At 46.5% G+C, this 20,803-nt stretch overlaps 1 protein-coding gene across 2 annotated transcripts in view; it reads left to right on the top strand.

Annotated features, from left to right (window-relative positions):
- The window catches only part of SCLT1 (sodium channel and clathrin linker 1), a 95,003-nt gene extending 83,953 nt beyond the window's left edge, over positions 1–11,050 (top strand). For both annotated transcript variants that reach the window (XM_037129879.2, XM_037129878.2), the window contains 3 exons: positions 3,017–3,095; positions 6,847–6,942; positions 10,579–11,050. In XM_037129879.2, the coding sequence (XP_036985774.2) occupies positions 3,017–3,095; positions 6,847–6,942; positions 10,579–10,641 (238 nt within the window). In that variant the 3' untranslated portion in view covers positions 10,642–11,050. The remainder of the gene's footprint in view (positions 1–3,016; positions 3,096–6,846; positions 6,943–10,578) is intronic.
- The last annotated feature ends 9,753 nt before the right edge of the window (positions 11,051–20,803 follow it).

Below are 20,803 nucleotides of genomic sequence, written 5' to 3'. Positions count from 1 at the left end.
TCCATTTTTTGATTCAATTTGTTTATGACATTAGGAACATTAAATAAGTACACTGAGTCTTAACTCCTTTACTTATGCAATGAGAATAACAGCCACTTTGCAATCTTGAAGTAACAGTAAGGAACAGCGGGAGAGTTAAGGTATAGCAGAAGGCCCTCCGAGCTGATGTCCACCTCATTACCTAACGACCTGAACCAGTGAACCACGCACCTGCGCCGGGCGCGGCACTGACCCACGGCCCAGGCGTTCTCCACGCCCCGCCCCCGCCTCAGGAGCTTCCCACTTGCTCCCCAAGAGTCAGTGTGTTTGTTCCCACACCAGGCTGTGCCGGTCATTCTTGTTTTGGAAATATGCAACTTAATTAAATCAACCAGTGACTTCTGAGTACAAAAGAGAAAAATAAACCAGTGATACAGAGCACAAAAAGAGAAAAATAGAACAATGGTATATGAGTACAGAACTAAGTTTCTCTTAAGGGGTCGTTGTATACTTTGGGGGATTTGCTGTTGAATTAGGTTTGGACGGGCCACTCCACAAGAATAGAGGGGGTGCTGTAAAAAGTCTGGAAGACTTTTGTACTCAGATTGCTCGTCAAGTGCCTTTAAATTCTGGTACCACATTAATGAAGCCAAAAGTGGAAATAATTATAGATAAATTCTATAATGTATAGAATTATAAGTTACGATTCTATAATTGGTGCTAGAGCGGAGACTGAGCTGGAAGGGCCGGTGACAGAGATGTGACAAAGGAGTGGTCTGTTTAGGGACAGACTGGCTGCCGCGAGGAGAGGAAGTGAGGCGTGGAGTCCACAGTGTTGCGGCCAAGCCCCACGGCCGAGATGTCAGCCAGGTGGGTCTGCGCGGCAGGGACAAGCACGTTTGGTGTCTGGCGTCCGGTTTGATGGAGGACTGAACCCTTTGGTTCACACTGTCCCTGACTCGTTCAGTGTCCCCTGAGGTCCAGGAGAGCAGTGCAGAGTGTGCGCTTGGGGAGCAAGGGGCCCGGTTTCCACCCCAACCCCACAACTGACCAGCTACGGGGCTCTGGACAAGCCACGTGACTTCATCTTTCTATGTCTGTGTCTTGACGTTCTGTTGTGCAGAGACAGGGCTCTCGCAGAGTTAGCATGAAAACCAAATGCATTTATATAAAGCACCTAGAACAGTGTCTGGCCCCCAGGAAGTGCTGTGAAAGGGTTCACTGTCAGTATCACCATCATCATCATCTTCTTCAGTACTGTTTGCCAAGCCTGCTGAACACCGGATTGTAAGGGGAGACCGCTCACCACCCAGGGTGGGTGACAGGGCTCTGTCCACAGCAGACTCAATATGGACAAAGATTAAAAAGTAACTCAGAATTAATAACTTGTATCTTTGTGTTTTTTAATTTTGTGGAAAATTATTATTATGTGGTAGTATTAGACAGCACTACTGTCATTCAGGTGAATTGTCACAGGTATATGGGTGAGTAGTTTAGACGTCAAAGCACGCAGCAGGTGGTGTCTGGAAGGGCTTTCTGTAACCTGAACACTGTCCGACTTCATAAACCTGAGCGTGGTTTCACCTCAGTGGGGTCAAAGGTTACTTCTCATCAGCATCGACGCACATGACTTTCACCTTTAATTCCATTTGACCTAGAAGACTTGCCACTGCGGTCATTTTGCTTTTTTGTTATATTTGTTTTGTTGTGGTGGGAATTCTAAACTACATGACAGACTTAAAAATACACAAAACAATGTATTCAGCTTTATTACGACCACTGAAACAAAGCTAAGGTTTGTCAGTCACAGAACCAGTGACAAATCCTAAAGCCCTTCAAAGCGGCTGCCTGTGTTGACGAACTCAGTCAGAACGAGCGAGTCCCTCTCAGTCTCTCAGTTCTGTTACAGCAACGACCCTGTGCTCACCACCATAGACCTTGCACTTGGCCCAGAGACGGTTCAGTAAATATTTGAGGAATTGATTTGTGGACATTATTATTTGTTCTCACCTATGTGTTTATAGCAGATTGCTTCCAGATTTTAACAACTACTATTCACTGTAATACAAGACACTTGAGAGACCAAGTTTTCAGCTGTTTGCGTAGTTCCTTTGTAGGGGGAGGGGGGAATCAAAGCTGCAGTTATTTTGACAGTGTTAATCTGTTGATTTCTTTTAAGAAGCAGAAGGTCAAAGGACAAAATCAATTCTGAATTACTATTTTAATACTCAGAAATTGTGTCGCTCTTTTTTTAAGTTATTTTTAAGACGACATCGTATCTACTTCTAACCTGGGACTCTTCAAATTATCTTTGTCCAGAAACAATATAATCCATATATATTGAATAGGAAAAAAAAGTTCTATGCATAAGAAAATTCCAGCTAATAAAGCTCAAAGGGTATTAATGTATAAAATACTGCACATATGCAACCAAAGCAAACAGCAGGCCTGACTCTCCTGCACTTGGCAATGACGGACCGATGAACCTTGCCTCGCTGTGCCCAGCGTCGGGCCCCTCCCAGAAGCTCCGTGTGGGACTCTGGCTTGTCACACTGCAGCTGAGAGGCACAGTGGCCGATGGGGTTTTATACTAACAATCACCATATCTGTTTTACTAACAGTATGCTTTCATTTTAATGCCAGGGAATACTCGAGATGATAATATTGAAGACACTTTGGCACTTTAAATTTTTTGCCACAGGAGTTCCTGTGGCAGAAACATAACGTAAAATGTACTGTTTTGACCATTTTTAAATTGTGATAGGATATGCATAATATTAAACGTATCAGCTTACCCATTTTTAAGTGTACAGTTCAATGGTGGTGTGTATTCACATTGCTGTACAACCAGTCTCCGGAATACATGTGTAAGAAATGAATGAGTCCTTTAGATGTGGTGTATTATTAACAAGAAGCTTTATTTTGCACAAATATAGTATTCTTGCTCAAAGCATGAATATGTATCTCACTAATAAAGATTCCATTTTGTTCATTTTTTTAAAACAAACCCTCCCTCCCTCCCTTGCTCGGCTAATAGGAGTGAGCTGAGTCGACAGAAACTTCATACCCAAGAGCTGCTCTCTCAGCTGGAAATGGCGAATGAAAAGGTAGCCGAGGTAAGATGACCACTGTCCCAGGAGGGGCTGCCGTGTGGTGTGGTGTACACGGTAGAGAACTGCACTCGAACCAAGTCCAGCTTAACACTCTGCTTGGAAGTGGCCACACAGACATGAGTATTTCCTGTGGAAATCATCCACACCCTGAAAGTCCACGCACAATACAATGCGAAGAAAAGCTTTGAGCATCAGTGACTCCTCGCATGTAAGTGACAGAAGGTGGGGAGCTGGGGCCGCGGGGTGGGCTGCTCTTCAGAGACCTGCCCTCCTGATGTCGCCGTGCGTCTGAGGTCAGTCTGTAACCTGTTCCCTTCACTTAGTTTTCATCCGTCACAAGAGACACATAGAAAATACTTCGGCCCAGTGGAATATATTAAAATACTCCTTTAGATTACCTTAGAGCTAAATATAGCAAGAGTTTGGTTTTTTTCTTTGAAGTCCTAAAGAAGTAAACATCTTCTAGATTACGATGAGAGCATTCTAGAACTTGAGTTCTCCTTTTGAAGGTCTGACTCCGGGTGTATCTGTTGGAATTTCTTTAATAGGCTCCGTGGACCCTTGTCTCGCTGTGGCCTTCTGTAGGTGCCACACTGAGATTGCTCTTCAGCTTTGTAGCATCAGGAATTGATGTGAACCATTTAGGAAACAATTAAACATGAGCCATTAAAGAATTCTTTGGTGTGGTTCCCAGTTCCAGAAATCTGTTCTCAGGACATCATTAACATTATGAGAAAATGTAAAGGGAAACAATGAACACAGTAATGTCGATAATAATGGAAGGTCAGAAGCAACCACAGTGATCAATGGAAAAAGAACACCACCAATATATTGTGAGTTATGTGATCTGGGCCGTGCCTTACCCGTTATTGCAGCAGCACAGGAAGATGCGTGTTACAGGTAGTCTCAGTGTGATCAGAAATGTTTATTATGGATGATGGCAACTTTCCCCCCAAGTTTTCGATGCGCATCTTAAATTTAAGACCATGTATTTAAACAACTCGGTAAATTGGAACAGCCAATATAGTTCTTGCTATAAAATTTGATTTTGTTTTGGGACACAATAAGAAGTACAATAAGCTCATTTTAACAGGATACAGTTATTTCAATATTTTATGTTGCTAGACCTGACATTCCCTGTAATCACTCATATGTTAGGACGTGGGAAGTGTATAGTTCTTCATAGAAAATGCATTTTCTTGCTGTTCCTGATTAGGCTGGTTACTCTCTCAATTCCCACAAGTGCCAGAAAGTTGAACAGTTCCAGTTGTACAGAAACGTTTTCTTCGGGCCGAGTGAGCATGGGGATGGCCGATGCATTTTTTTGACAGCGTCTCTGAACTTGTGTGCATCACGGCAGGTCATCGCGGATTTACGTCCACGATGCCTGTCTAGTTTCTGGAGGCCGCTGCAGCAGTATTACAGACCGGTTGGCTTAAACAACAGAAATGTCTGTCTCTCACGTCTGGATGCCAGAGGTCCTCAATGGAGGAGTCAGCTGGGTCGGTTCCTTTTGAGGGTTCAGAGGAGACTCTGTCCCCTGTCCCCTGCCTGCGCCCTGGCTTCTCACAGCCCCAGGCATTCCTCCGCTTGTAGATGGTGGTCTCCCCATTTCTTCATTTGCTCTTCCCTTTGTACAGGTCTGTCTGTTTCCAGATCCCCCCGTTTTATGGGGACACCAGTCATATTTGATGAGGACCAAGCCTAATAATATCATCCTAACTTAATTATCAGCAAAAACCCTATTCCCAGATTAGGTCACATTCATAGATACTAGGGGTTAGGGCTTTTCTTAATATCTTTTTTCTTAAGGACATAATTCCACTCGTAACAAAAATCTTAATAATTCTGTTGACCCTAATGCTCTCTGGAGTGTACAATGAGGTCTGTCCAGCAGGTATCCAGCCATATAAAATGGAAAATAGAGACATTCATTGAAGACGGTGCAAGAAACAGTGTACGTAGGACAATGACACCTCAGTCCCCTACAAAGTAGGCACCTTGAGACCTCACACAGTTCCCCTGGTCACAATCAGCTGCCCTGTCCAGTTTTCCTGAATCTCATGAATTGTCTGAAATCTTTTCCCTTTCACTGGTAATATTAGTTTTGGGAAAAGCCGGAAGTTGCAGGGCACCAAATCTGGATATAGAGGGGATAAGTCACCTGGGTGATTTGATGCTTCACAAAAAATTCTGCATTAGCTGTGATACATGTGGGGGTATCCAATCACCAGTTGCCCAAAGCTGCGGCCATTTTCATCGTATTGCGTCTCTCAACTGAAGAAGAACACTGGGGTAGCACTCCTTATTAACTGGCCTGAAGGGGTGTACTTGTGATGGACAACATCTTCCCAATCAAAAACACAGTTAACGTGGTCTTGATCGACTTGTACTTCGCCACACCTTCTTCAGGTATGGAGAACCAGGTGACTTCCATTGGGACAACTGCACCTTCATTTCCAGATCACGGCTGTAGGCCCACCATTCATCTCTAGATCTCTGGTTATGACCTCCTTGAGGAAATCTGATTCGCTGGTAGCACTTGGATCAAGCCATTAGCAGCCACAGCATGATGTTCCTTCTGCTCTGATAGCAGAAGCTATAGAACAGATTTCACCACAACATGTTTTATACAAGATCCTGCGTCAAAATCTTGAACACAGAAGTTTCTGGAATCCCTAGGTCAGCTTCTAGTTCTTGCACTTTCTGTCTCTGATCTATGTTCAACATTCTCAGGTGTTCGGCTTGTTGCAGGCCTTCCAGAACGTGGATCACTTTCAACAGACTCTCGACCATCTTCAAAGCATTTGTGCCACACTTTTATTTGTGCTGCACTCACTGTATTGTCCCTGAAAGCCTCTGAATCATCCAGGTAGTTTCCATGGAGGAATGTTAAGCTTAATGCAAAATCTGATGCAGATTTGCTGCTCTACTCACTCAGTCATTTTCAGTGTGACAGCCACACTGTACACATGCTCACTCAACAGTGTCTACCACCCTGACTAGCAAAGTCATCATTGTTCACACGTGCACATTCCAGTCCACTCACCTTGGCTGATATCAAGTTACATTGATATCACGACAGCTGTTCTTGTTATATTAACAATGACTGGACTTTTTCTAGACAGACCTTGTATACTGTTTGGAGAAACATGTAGAAGTTCTTCACCTTTTAAAGAATAACTTTAGCATATAAATCACTTAAGACACATCTAACTCTGTAAAAACCAGGATATCTAGAGTGAGTATTTTCTGTTTCTTCACATTTAATGATGTCAACCCCCACTTTCCCTGGAAGCTCGTTCTAGCCCAGTGGCCCTGGAGGCCCAGTGGGCAGCGTGAGCCCACGCTGGGGCCTGGACGGACTGCAGGCTCTCGGGTGGGGAGCAGCTCTGGCGGGGGCTCCCCACGGTCTCTGCCTTCATGCTCCCCACGTCTGAAGCAGTGCGCTAGCATCCAAGGTCAATGGATCAAACACTGAAAATCTTGTTCTTCACTTCAATGCACTTGGCTTTGCGTTTGATTCCCTTTTTTTTTTTTTATCGCATGTAGCGGTAAAAACAGTTTAGTGAGGCTGTAAAACCAACTTTGAAGTCCATAGCTTGAAAAAATGTAAACTAAGAGATACGTTATCTTTGCATTTTATAAGGGGTAAAGTGATGTCCAGATTTTTCATTGATTGGTCCACAGACCGTCTCAGTGCTGTGTCGTGTGTGGTTTTCTAACCAGTGTGTTTTCTACTGCCCCTCAACAGAGCGAAAAGTTAGTTCTAGAGCATCAAGAAAAAGCCAACAGACTGCAGCGGCGCCTCAGTCAGGCGGAGCAGAGAGCGGCCTCGGCTTCACAGCAGGTAGGGCGCTGCCTCATGTCCCAATGCCACTGTGCGTGTGGGCCCAGCTGAGGGAAGGTCCTCACAAGTCCCCAGAGCACTAGCACTTTTATTGTTACCAGTTAAGCCGTTTACAGTGAGTCTCTTTAACATTCGAGGTTGGAAAGGTAAACTTGAGAAACAAACAAGCACCTCCTCAGATGACCCCACACCGAGCCCTTCACCGTCCACTCACGGCCACCGCCACCAGCAGCCGTGTAAAGTAACTAACATCAAACAGAATGAAAGTTGAAATCCTGCGCCAGGCCGGCAGGTTCCAGCCGCAGCTGACACGGGGGGCGGTGTGGACGTGGGACAGCTCTGTCCCCACGGGCGTCCCTGGGCAGCCCTGCTGCAGAGTGAGGTCACCGGCAGGGGTTTGCCGACAGGTTCCAAAGTAGACGACTGCTTGAAACGAACCCTTTGAGATTGCTCTTTGTTTTTATTGTCGTTTTTAAATGGAAAAAAACTACTTTGCATATCAGTTAACTTCATTTAATGTGCATTTGTATGGGATCATACAAATCTAGAATATGATATCAAGTCCCCTGGGAAATAGAACTAGGAAACGCAGAAGAACTTCAGTGAAACCCTAAGGGGTCGTTTCTCATAACACACACTCGTCGTGAGGAAAAGGCCCATTTGTTCTGAAGTAGGAGCAGTGGTCCCTTCTCCTGGGGACAGATTGAGGCCAGTGTGGTGACCATAAAGACGGGTGGGACCGTGCAGAGGGACAGAAAATGGGCAGGCAGACCAAACCAAATTAGTACATTATTAATTATATTTTATCGTAAATGTACTATTTCAATTAAAGTTAATGTTTTTAGATGTTACAGCATCTTATACAGAGTAAAGCAACCCTAAACGCTGAATTCAGTTTATGTTTGTAATACAGATTTTATCTTGGAATCTACTTCTGAGATGAACAGGACATGACACTGGAATAAAACTATAGTCACGATTTGCCCTCTGTTCCCTGCCCTCTCGAAAGTGATCATAGCTTTATCAGATATGTTTAGCTTCTTATGAACTAATGAATCAGTGGTTACTTAGCTACTCACGAGTTCCTACCTTCATGTGGATTATAAAGCAGCAGAGCCAGGGTGTCCTGGGCAGTATTCTGAGTGTGTGTTTGGTGTCAGACAAGTAGCCTGCGGCCATTAAGGAGCCGGGTGACTTTGGGCGACCTCACTTCCCTGAGCCTCAGTGTCTCCGACACCCGCAGGGCAACACCAGCTCCTCGACAGGTCGGCGAGGGCAGAGGGGTAACGCTCGTGAAGCACCAGCCATTGAATGGTGCGTAGATGGGTGTATGAGAGATTAAATCTCCTATATCACCACCCTTAGAGCTTCAAGTTTCCCTTCTTCAAGGAATATGATAAAGAAAATGCCTACTTAAAATCAACTACCTTAAGTTCCTTAGTAAAAAGGGTAGTTACAGAACCTTAATTATATGACCTGATTGGCATCTAGTTCAGTCCCCCCCCGCCCCCCGCCACAGATGTAAACCCAAACAGTCTCCTGTTACACTCTGAGGGCAAAGGTCCCACCATCCTCTTCGCGAGCTTTTTTAACGTTTCTGCAGTAACCACGGCACCCATCTTCCCTTCAGCTTGTCTCCTCCCACTTTGCTCTCACTTGAAGATGGAAGGACTCAGCTCCGCTTCCTTTCCAGGCACAAAGAGGAATTGATTCCCTGCAGCCAGTAGTTTTCCATTTTAAATGAGTTGTAACTTTCCTTATGAGACACGTATCTATCTGGCTTTTTAAAACTTTTATCTTTGTCTTCTCTGAATTCTAATTTTTTTCACTTTCCTCTAAAAACTGGAAACCACTATGTCCTGCAAAGGGCCTGGTATCTCCTGAAATAAGGGAGTTCGGGGACTATTGCTGTCGGTGGCACGTCACACTCACCGGGGTGGCCCAGCCTCAGTGACCCTGAACGTGCCCCCCCCCATCCCTCTGTCTGCACCTCTGTCGCCCGTCCTTGTACTACGGTGACATGTTCTGCGTCGCCGGTCTCTGTGAGTGTCGTGTCCTGAATACCAGTGAGGGGCGGCCTTTCTCTGCAAGAACACCCAGCCTAGAAACGAGGAAAAGAACCCAGTAAATACGACTATGTGAAATTTCAGGTTTACAGATTAAAGGGCCATGAAGTCAATGACAAACAAGAGTATTTGTGACACGGTGACAAAAAGGCTGACGTGGGAAACACGCAGAGCGCGGCCGAGTCCACAGACCAGCGCGACTGCACTGGACAGATGGTGAAGGGTGCTGACGGGAGGGAAGGACAGGTGGCGTTCGGAAAAGAAGTTTTCATTTATTTTTAGAGGGAAAGGAGAGAGAGAGCAGTAGAGGAACACCAGTGCTTCTCACATGCCTCAGTTGGGGTCCTGGCTCACAACCCAGGCCTGGGCCCTGCCCAGGAATTGAACTGAGGACCCTTCAGTTCACAGGCCAGTGTTCAATGCGCTGAGCCACATCAGCCAGGCTGACAGATGGCTTTTAAACATGTTTTAAAGATGCTCATCCTCAGCCATGAGACACGTACAAACCTGAACTGCGTTCACACATCGCTTCCCAGTGTCAGGTCCCAGGTGGGATAGCACGTGGTTCCGGCGCTTCCTGGCGTGTCCGGTGTGAAGGCCGACAGCACTGTCCCTTTGGAGCCCAGGTGGACACCATCTCTCGGAAACCGTACATGCACAGAACCTGTGACCAGCAGTGTTGAGCGTTTGTTCTGCAGGTGGCGTGCTTGTCCCTGGGCAAGTCTGTACAAGGGGGCATGTAAAATGCTAATTGCGGCATTGCCATTCATTTTAAAAGATTGAAAACTATCTAAACGCCCACCAGCAGGGAGCCAGTTAAACTAGAGAATGTCCACACAGAGCAGGCTTGCAGCTGCTGGGAGGAGCGCAGTAGGTCTCTCGTGGAGCCAATTCTCACACAGATCACTTAGCTGGGAAAACGAAAAGTTCGTGTAGTCCTTCATAGTGGTAAATAAAAAGGGGTGAGGAAATGCACGCATCTACCCTCATTTAGAACATTGCAAGGAGTGCACTTGGAAGCTGGGGGTGGTGGCCGGGCCGGGGAAGAGAGAGCTCTGTGGAGACCGGGCGGCGGGGGAGGACCTCGTCCTGTGTGCCGTGGGTTCTGCTCCCATGCTGTTGGTGGGCTTTTTCCCTGTGTGTGTGTATTCCATATTGATTTTAATCACGTCCTCTTAACAGTTAAGTGTTTTCCTGGTAGGCTTCTCTTGCTGTGATCTAGCATCCTTTTATTCCCAGCCCAGCACTGTGCTGGCCTACACTTTGTACTTGAGCCACTTTTCTGGTGAACTTGACCCAGATGTCCTTCGTCCTGGGGAGCGTGCCTGGGGATTCTGGGTCTGCGAGAGCTGTGGCGTGTCACGCCCGACACGCACGTCTCTAGTGTGACGCAGACACTGGCAAGTCTCAAGAGGAAGATAGAATTGAACCCCAAAAGTGACCTCTTAGAAGACCCCTTCTAATCTGATTATTTGCAGTAATTGTAAGTTGTGGTGCATTACGCTGTGTATTCGCCTAAGATTTTCCGTAGAACAAGGCACCGCGGACTGACTGTGTGTTTCGATTGCAGCTCAGTGCGGTCACCGCGCAGAGAAGGAAAGCGGCCTCGGCGCTGACGCTGGGAAACACCTAGGCGCCCCGGTGCTCACGGGCAGGGCGCTGGCCGCCGGGGCCCAGCCTGGGGACCTGGCCGGGCTGGGTCGCTCCGCACTAGCGTCTTCCGCGCCGCGTCCCCGGTCATGCGTGGGGAGACAGCGGGGAGAGCTTCCTGTGAGGACGGAGAACGCCAGCCTCTACTGCGCCGCAGTGGAGAATAAAGCCCGCCGCGGGGAACTCCTCGGCCCCCATCACAGTGTCGCTTGTTTGTCCCCCCTTTCCTGGGGAGGAGTGGGGTAATTTTTCGACAGTGCTGATCATGAGGAAGAGATTTTAAGGAAAATGCTAGAATTTTAATATTTTCGCTTCCAAGATCTGAGAATTTTGTATGTATCATTGTTACTTCTAACTCATTTTTAAGGTTCCCAAGTGTCCGCATGATAATGAACCCATAAATACAATAAATTATGTGTTCTAAACTGACGCTGGCGTGTATATTAATGTCATTGCAGTGATATGCTTATTGCCAACATGATTTCCAGTGTTTGTCAAACACCGACACTGAGGAACTCGGGAGGGTTGGGAGGCTTTGTTTGGTTTTGCTGTTACTTAGAGCAGCGCTGACCGAATGGCACGAGTCCTGAGACCGCGTGGGCCCCCCCTCGGGCTTTCACGGGGCGGGGATGGGGGGCGGCACCGGCTTTCTCGCTGCGGGGGTGAACGTGGCGCGCCCTGCTTTCCAGGGATGAGAGCAGACAGGTACACTTCTGGCTGACACACCAGGAGACGTGGCGTCGGTCGTTCAGGTAAAAGATGATGAGCTGAATTTAAGGTGACATGGCGACATCCCCACGCAGGTGCTCGGACAGTGGTGGGAATCCAGGGCAGATGCTCACAGACGGGGCTGGCCTTGGGGTCTCTGGCGCACAGCGGCAGGGCGTGAGCCTGTGTGGGCCTCGTGTTCTTGCCCCGAGCGTGGCCCTCCACCCCATCGTTGCCCGGTCCCCTCCACACCCAGGGTCCCCCGACAGGTGCGTGTTGGGCAGACAACACCTCGGACCAGGCAGGGCCCCCTGTGGCGTGGCTCTGAAAGGTCTAGCAAAGCTCGTGCCCAACTCTCCGAGCTCCCTCCCTTCAGTGCCCCCCTCCCTGCAGACGGCAAGCTCCTGAGAGCAGGACTCGCGTCTCCGTGACCCCAGCGCCCACCAAGATTCCCAACTCAGCGAGGGAGTCCAATAACTCGTTCAAATGTAGGAAAGGAGTTCTTAAGGACAGGACCTTAGGAAATTTCTTCGTTTACTGAATGAGCTCAGGAAGATGTGTGTTTGACGGAGACCAGCCCAATGAGACAGAAACGAAAGGGGGGAGGCGGTGGGGCCGTGTGCCCAGGGGCCCAGCGGTGGCCGCTGTCGAGCGCAGCGACACACCAGTGGTTCCATATGGCCAGTCGGCGGTGAGTGGAGGGGCACGCAGCTTATTTCCATTTCTTAAAGAATTTGCATTTGAGTCTCCAAATTCCTTCCCATGTCATGCACAGACTAATTTCCATGTGATAAGAGTTATTTTCATATTCATGTTTATAGGATGTAGAATTTATTTTTAAAAATGTGTATTTAGAGATGTTAGATTTATATCTCACCAAAAATGAGGCTGTAGGAGAAAGCACTTCGGAAACTAACCTCCCAGACAAATGGAGACTCAAACTACCCAAGCTCACTTCTTCGAGGCAAAAGTGGTTCGACGTGAGCTCTTTCTCCACACTTGGTCACAGGCACCTACTCTTTACACTTTTACATTAACCACCCCCTCTGATGGTCTGCTTCCTGAATACTTTGATATTCTCCAAGGAGAGGCCACTGATGTGCTGATAATTGGCCTTTCTGACCTCTGATGAATGTGAAGAGACAAGATACCTTTGGCCACAGAAATGAGCTGGTGTGGTTATCGGATTCCTTTCAGGAGAGTGTGTGAGCTGATGGTTTGTGATGGACACATTGACTGAAAGCTTCGCTCTCTCTCAAGGTGGTCGGCCTTGCCTCCATTTTCCCACCCAGTCATTTCTTCTTCGAGTGAGGAGGCGGGAAATGAACAGGAAAGAGAGAAATCACATCCATCTGAAACTGGGGACAACGCAGCCAGTTCATCTTATTTATTCATGTGTCTTTCCCTTGTCTCCCTGAGAAAGAGAAGAGATGTGATGCCCTCTTCTTCCCTTTGTATACAAATATGCAAACTGGGGCAGCCAGCCACCTTCGGATTTCCCCCCTGGTGGGAGGCCACAATTCAGCCATTCGTTTATCCAGCAAATGTGAATATTTTATAGGTGCACAGTCTGCCAAGCCAACCCTCAGCCAAACCAAGAAAGACTGAAAAAACACTTTAAACGTTTTACTGTATAAATCCTGTTGTCTGACCATAACATGTTTTACCAATTTTTCCAAAATAGCAAACCTTTTTAAAGTATATTTTATTGATTATGCTATTACAGTTGACCTAACTCCCCCCCCTTGGCCCCCAGCTGCCTGGTACCCCCTTCCCTCCAGCACTCTCCCCCCTTAGTTCATGTCTGTGGGTCGTGCTTGTAAGTTCTTTGGCTTCTCCATTTCCTATATCATTCTTAACCTCCCCCTGTCTATTTTGTGCCTACAGTTATGCTACTTTTTCCCTATAACTTTTCCCCCATTCTCCCTGCTCCACCTCCCCGCTGATAACCTTCCATGTGATCTCCATTTCTGTGATTCTGTTCTGTTCTAGTTGTTTGCTTAGTTTTGTTTTGTTTTTTTTTATTTTGGGGGTTTTTTTTAGATTCAGTTGTTGATAGTCATGATTTTTTTTTTTGCCTTTTTAATGTTCATGGTTTTGATCATCTTCTTTTTCTTAGATAAGTTCCTTTAACATTTCACATAATAAGAACTCGATGATGATGAACTCTTTTAACTTGACCTTATCTGGGAAGCACTTTATCTGCCCTCCCATTCTAAATGATTGCTTTGCTGGATAGAGTCATCTTGGATGTAGGTCCTTGCCTTTCATGACTTGAATACTTCTTTCCAGCCCCTTCTAGCCTGAAAAGTTTCTTTTGAGAAATCAGCTGAGAGTCTTATGGGAACTCCCTTATAGGTAACTGTCCCCTTTTCTCCTGCTTCTTTTAGATTTTTTCCTTATCTTTAATCTTGGGTAATGCAATTATAATGTGCCTTGGTATGGTCCTCTTTGGGTCCAAATTGTTAGGACTCTCTGTGCTTCCTGGACTTGTATGTCTATTTCCTTTGCCAAATTAAGGAAATTTTCTTTCATTGTTTTTTCAAATAAGTTTTCAATTTCCTTCTCTTTCTCTTCTCCTTCCGAAAGTCCTATGATTTGGATGTTGACACAGTTGGAGATGTCCCAGAGGTTCCTCAGGCTATCCTTGTTTTTTTGAATTCTTCTTTTTGTTTTGGTTGAATGTTTATCTCTTCCTTATGTTCTAAGTCATTGGTTTGAATCCCAGCTTCCTTCCCTTCTCTGTTGGTTTCCTGTGGATTATTCATTATTTCACTTAGTATGACCTTCATTTCTTCCTTGATTTTTTTGCCACACTCAGAGTTCTCTGAGCATCCTGATCACCAGTGTTCTGAACACTGCATCTGACAGGTTGGCTGTCTCTGTTTCACTTAGTTCTTTTCCTGGGGTTTGGTTTTGTTCTTTCATTGCAGCCATTTTTCTCTGTCTCCCCAATTTGGCAGCCTCCCTGTGTTTGTTTCTGTGTATTCAGTAGAGCTGCTTTACACCATATCTTACTAGCATGGCCTGTGTAGAAAAGGCACCTGTAAATTTGGTGGGGTGGAGCCTTAGGTAATTGCCAGGATGGGGCAATCTGCCTCACTGCCCTGTGGCTGTGTGGGTTAGGGCTCAGGGTTAGGCTGTGTGGGTTAGGCTGTGTGGGTTAGGCTAGACAATGCCGCTGCCTGGCTTCTGGCATTTGGCCCGGTACTCGCCCCATTTCCAGTCTCTTCACCCCCTTCCCGTGTGTGACCAGCGCCCTTCCATCTGTTTCTCTTGTGGTAAATCCCAGAGTGGGTAGGTTTGTGTATGTTCTAAGACTGTGCAAGCCCTTTAAGCATCAAAAGTCCAGCAGTTTCTTTCGCCACCCCAACCTCCACTGGTTTTTACAGCCCAAGGTACTGAGGATCAATCTTCCTGGTGCTGGAACCCTGTGCTGTGCGGTCTGGCGTGGAGCCAGGATCGCTCATTCCCAAGGTCTCCCGCCCATCCATTCTGCCACCGCCTTTTCTCGCACTGCCTGTCCACTGGTCTTCACAGTTCTGCCCGTCCTACCAGTCTGGATGAGTGTGTCTTCCTTAAATCCTTGGTTGTCAGACTTCCATACAGCTCCATTTTCTGATGGTTCTGGGTGTTAATAGTTTTGAGATCTGGTTGTAATTCTTTCAATGGTGATGGGAGGAGGCAAAGCATGTCTTCCTGTGCCTCCATCTTGACTGGAAGTCAGCGTACTCCAAAATAACAAATCTTTAATGAGCTTTCTTACATTTTATCAAAAACAGTGATTAATGCTTTAAAGTGTATATAGACATACAGACATGTGTACAGGGAGGACACAGGCACTGTGATACGTGGTGTTACACATGAAATCTGACCCTTCCCAGCCCCTAAGACTTAAGAAAACATGTGGCTTTTGTGACAGTAGCCATGTTCTCAGGATCCATATGGGGAGGAACTAAAATAAGTATGTACTTAGGTAACAGAAACCATAGGGTGGTCATTTTCTACAACACTGGTACCCAGCCAGCCAGGAAAAATGCTCACTAAGTGGACTTCCAGCCCAGGGGGTGCCCACAACGCTTCCCCGCATGCCCCCATTCCACAGCCTGTCCCAACGGGCCAGCTCTCATCCCATGCTCGTTTCTTCTACTCAGAAAGGATACGGGAATGTAAGCAAATGAGAATAACATTTTAAGGATAGCTTTGAATCTACTTCATTTCTATTTCTTAAATACACATTTTTAAAGTTCACTCCTTAATTTTTAGTAGCAAATCACAACTGCCATTGTGCCCAGATGTTGAATTCACTGCAGGGGCAGTTTCCTGTCCCCTGAGTGTCCCAGTCCACTTCTAGCCACCTCGACCATTACGGAGTTGGTTCCTCTTTGCACCGAGCTGACCTGTGTCTCCTGCCTTGGTTCCACCTTGTGCACCAGAGCTCAGCCACCTGCCACATGCCAGGTCTTCAGCCTTTGAGAATAACCGTCACATCCTCCCTGCACCTAGTAACACATCTCCGTTTCCTCTGAGGACTGGGCTTTGAGTCCGACCAGTGTCTGAACGTACCCCAATTCGCATATGCCCTCCATCACTCATTCAGTAATGATGTTTTGAGCCCCTGCTGCACACCAGTATGCTTGGGATGCATCGGCCTTATGCCCAGAACCAGACATTATATTCGAGGTACAAACTAATAATTCCTTGTTCCACATCATGACTGAGGGGTACAGGGAGGGAGATACCTGCCTAAGAGTGGGAACCACACTCAACTCTCCAGGGGATGGTTATGGCTGTAAACCATGCCCTGCACCTTCCCCACCTCAAAGCATCTGACATACTGCCCTAGGAAACCTGCTTTTAAAGAGTCATGGGAATAGACATATAATTTCTCATGAGCATTCAGGATGAGATACAAAACTATTCTTCTAGAGTCTACACTTTCTATAATGCAGCTTAAAACCATGTTGGCTTTTTGGGGAGTTGAATAATCACACAGTTGGGCGGATGCCAAGCATACTGTTGACTAAAATCCTAAATCTTTTCCAAAGATTTGGTGGCTAGGGCCTGTCTTTGCCCCAGAAGCCGGTCATTTATCCCTTTTAAATGTCATTATATAATTAGAGTGCTGAGGCCATTTTAGCTCCAAATCCATGTTGCAATTTGTTACCCATGAGCATAGGGACCATTTCTGATTTATTTTGTTTTCCTGCTGTATTTCTTGCACCCACGACCATTTTTGTATTTACAGCGAACATCATCTACAGATTTGACAAACGCGCTACCCACATTTCCGTGGAAAGATGAGCACTAGGCAGGTCTGAGTACAGTCGGTCCCCAGCCCACCGACCGCCACCTCCCGCAGTGGGCGGCTGACCCCGAGAGCAGCAGCCCCCTCGCTGCTGCTTCACTGTCGCAGAACCTCAAGGAGCAGCCATCCTGTCCAAGAAGGAGTCAGATGGAGCTCTTCTTAGTAAAATCATGTAGCCACCTAGGAATCTGCTTGTTCCTTCATGGTTTTTTAAACCCTTTAAGCCCTGTAATATCATGGAAATTTGCATTCAATATTTGCATCCTTCTTTGAAAGAATAAAAGAGCCATCAGAGGATAAAGTGATTGTTAGCACTTAGATCTATGAAGATTAAAAATAAGGGACTAGCACCTCCTTTCATCTAAGAGAGAATGAAAGAAGATGGGCTCACATTTCTACAGGTAACCAAGAGGATCCATTGCAGGCCCTTTCCCGGGCGACAGTCACCATGCGGATCCGTGTTAATGATGCCCATTCACTGAGCACGTATCACAGACGCAGAGGCACAGTGCAGGCATTTTACATGTTTTAGCTCATTCACCCAACAGCCCTGCTAGGTAGATAGTATCATTTCATTTCCAAAGAGGGGAGGTAAGGTGGGGGTTAAACAACTTGCCCAGGGTCTGAGCGGGGAAGCAGCCCTGAGGCTTTCACCCCACTTTGTCCAGCACCAGGCTCTCCCGCTCACATCAAGGCGTCTTCAGAGTGTGCGGGGTCCCCACTGTGACATCTCTGCCATGTGCTGATGGGGGTTGAGCCATCGACTCTCTAGGTTCTCGCAGGGCCCTGGGCTCTCATTCTGCTGGGTCAGGAGGCTGAACTCACCGTGAGCTGCAGACACTCGTACAAGTGCCTCGCTCGTCCCAGACTCATGTAACCCGTTCCTGCTTCCATCCTGTCCTCAGTTCAGGGATCGTGTTCTCACGATGGGAAATACAGACGCCAAATAGGACTCAAAAAATTCTGCTTCCACTTTCCCGTTCATCGGCCTTATCACAACCAGGCTGAACTGTGAGCCCCATCCCCCTCTTTTTCCTTTCCTTTTTTTTTTTTTCCGTTTCTGACTCTAATCCAAAAAGCCCCTTTGGTCATCACATTAACATGCATTGCATAGAAAACTTGCTACACCTAAGAAATATTCATATACAGTGGGATTGGTAGTTTTTTTCAAACCTTGTATAGAAATGGGCCCTAACCTAAAGATCTAAGTAATTTTTGTGAAAAATAGATATAGATCTAAGCAAAGAAAGTTATAACATTTAGCCCTGGCTGGTGTGGCTCTGTGGATTGAGTGCTGGACTGCAAACAAAAGGGTCATTGGTTCAGTTCCCAGCCAGGGCACATGCCTGGGTTGCAGGCCAGGTCCCCAGTAGGGGGCATGCGTGAGGCAGCCACACATTGATGTTCCTCTCTTTTTCCCTCCCTTCCCCTCTTTCTAAAAATACATAAATCAAATATTCTTTTTAAGTTATAGTATTTAGTGGTCTATCTTCTTTGAAGATTTCAAGATTTCTTTAATGGGTGGTGACTATTTCACCAAAAAACAGCTATTAAATGTGTACCGAAAGTCATACATATGTTAAATTTTGTTTAGCAATTGTAGAGTAGTTGATATACTATTGTATGATTTCCTGTATCAAAATCTGGGACCTGGAACTAGTTAAATCAAAAATATGATCACAAGTATTTGGTATGAAAAAGAAGCTCAAACAATTCTAACAGTGAGGCTGGACCGCAGTGATGGAGGAAAAAGGAACAGGCCCTAAGAGGTTGCCGCAGCGGGAATGAGAACACTAGAGAAGACAGATCAGCGTCATGAAGAAAATGTTTCTGCCCCGGCTGGTATGGCTCAGTGGATTGAGTGCCGGCTTGTGAACCAAAGGGTCGCCAGTTCCATTCCCAGTCAGGGCACATGCCTGGGTGGTAGGCCAGGTCCCCAGTAGGGGGCGAGAGGCAACCACACACTGATGTTTCTTTCCCTCTTTCTCCCTCCCTTCCCCTCTCTAAAAATAAATACATAAAAATATTTAAAAAAATAAGAAAGTCTTTTTCATTGCTAATAATCCTGAAATTAGAACCATCAGCCAGATTAATGGGTAGAATAACCATAATTAATCCATAACTACAAAGGGGATAGTGACCAGAGGGGAGAAGGAAGGAAAGTTAAGGGGAAAAAGGGGGAGGGATTTGGAGGAACAAATAGGAAGGACACAGGGAGGAGAACTAAGGGGGGTGGAAATGGGAGGGAGGTGGGGAGCAAGGGGCGGGGGAGGCTGGGATGGGAAAAACAGACAAAAAACTGTACTTGAAAAATAACTAAATAAAATTAATTATAAAAAAAAACTAAAAAAAAATCCATAACTACAAAGGTAGCATACTGCTTAACATGCAGCCATATGGAGGCCAAGTAATAGTGAGAATCTTTGGTATTTCATTTGGCAAATAAGTCATTGCTTGACTTATTTGTAAAAATTAACCAGATTTATTATACCTTATATCACAAAATACTGATTTGAAGGTTTTACATAGCATCAATTTAAAGTCTTTAGACATTAGTCCTAATTCTAGATTCATCATCAAGAAACTGTGATTTTAAATACTTCTCTTTAACTTCCCCAGCAATGTGTCAGGATGTAGAAATAATTGTTACTGAGTTCCTGATAGGAATGCTATTTTCTTCGCTCATCTATGTGTGTATTTATCTGCAAATGGGAATGTGTGTGTGCTACAAAGTAAACGTCGATGACCCCACATTAACCAACCTCATTCTCCCTGGGAGAAGGCAGGGACTGACGCAAGCCAACTATACTACTCATTACCCATTAGTCATGCCCAGTCACTCCGCCAGTACGCTGACGTGTTTTAGGCCAAGTTCATTAGCTTTACAGAAATTCATTAATCTAAAGTCCGCCTGTATAATTCTTAGTGCACTTGAGAACACACAAAGTACTTTATACGAACTATTTTCTATTCGAAGAGGCAGTAAGGAGCCTGTGGATTGACTCCCAGCTCTACCACCTACTGACCTTGAGCAAATGAGCCGACTTTTGTGCCTCAGTCTCCCCATCGGCAAATTGGATAACACCTGCCTCACAGGCTGTGAGGATTAAACAGTCATAGACATGGAAGAGCTCTGGACCTGCCATTTGCAAAGCCCTTTGTAATAATTTGCAGAAGTCTGGAGGTTCTCCTGACGGCTGCACGCAGAATGACAAAGTCAGATTTTAATTGCAGAAGTTGTCGCTATGGAGACAGCGTTGGCAAGTCTGCAGCTAATTGGGAGGAGGAGGGGTTAACTTCAGTCAAGGAAATAGAGGCCCCTGCAACAGTACAGGCAAGAAATGAGGAGGCTTTCGCTCCAGGTCAGTGGTAGTGGGACTGAGAGACGTGAAAGACACTGAAAAGTGAGTACGACCCGCAGACCTAGATGGCATGCAGCTGGGGGAGCTGCAGAGCGGGCCCACCCAGGACTCCCCAGTTTCGGGCCAGGGTGACGTTCTCTAAGGCGGGCTGTAACGAAGGATGGAGGCGCAGGGAGGCACACTGGGCCTCCTTGCACAATCGAAAGGACAACGACAAATTTAAAAACGAAAAACAACCAGAACTGCCAGAAAAATCAAACTGTATGGAAGTCTGACAACCAAGGAGTTAAAGAAGAAACTCACCTAGACCGGTAGGAGGGGCGGGGACGAACAGCTGGACGTAGAGTGCTCACAGCCAGGCAGCAGCTGGTGGAGCGGGTGGTCCCACATTCGTGTGGTCCCACATTCGTGTGCAGATAAACCGAGAGAAACAACTGGGGAACGAGATAGACCCACAACCCAGGGCCCCAGCTCGGGGAAATAAAGCCTCAAACCTCTGACTGAAACCACCTGTGGGGGTTGAGGCAGCGGAAGACACTCCCAGCCTCACAGGAGAGTTCATTGGAGAGACTCACAGGGTCCCACCCACCGGAAATCAGCACCAGAAGGGCCCGATTTGCTTGTGGGTAGCCGAGGAAGTGACTGAAATCCGGCAGAGGGTGGAGCAAATGGCACTGTTCCATCTTGGACCCCTGCCCCACATACAGTGTCCCAACACAGCCATGTGGGTTGCCCCGCCCTGGTGAACACCTAAGGCTCCGCCCCTT

Source organism: Artibeus jamaicensis, unplaced genomic scaffold, assembly GCF_021234435.1.
Source record: "Artibeus jamaicensis isolate MK-2021 breed Jamaican fruit bat unplaced genomic scaffold, CSHL_Jam_final scaffold_537, whole genome shotgun sequence".
Lineage (NCBI taxonomy): Eukaryota > Metazoa > Chordata > Mammalia > Chiroptera > Phyllostomidae > Artibeus > Artibeus jamaicensis.
Note: the sequence above shows the minus strand (reverse complement) of the source record. Positions and strands in the feature narration are given on the sequence as shown.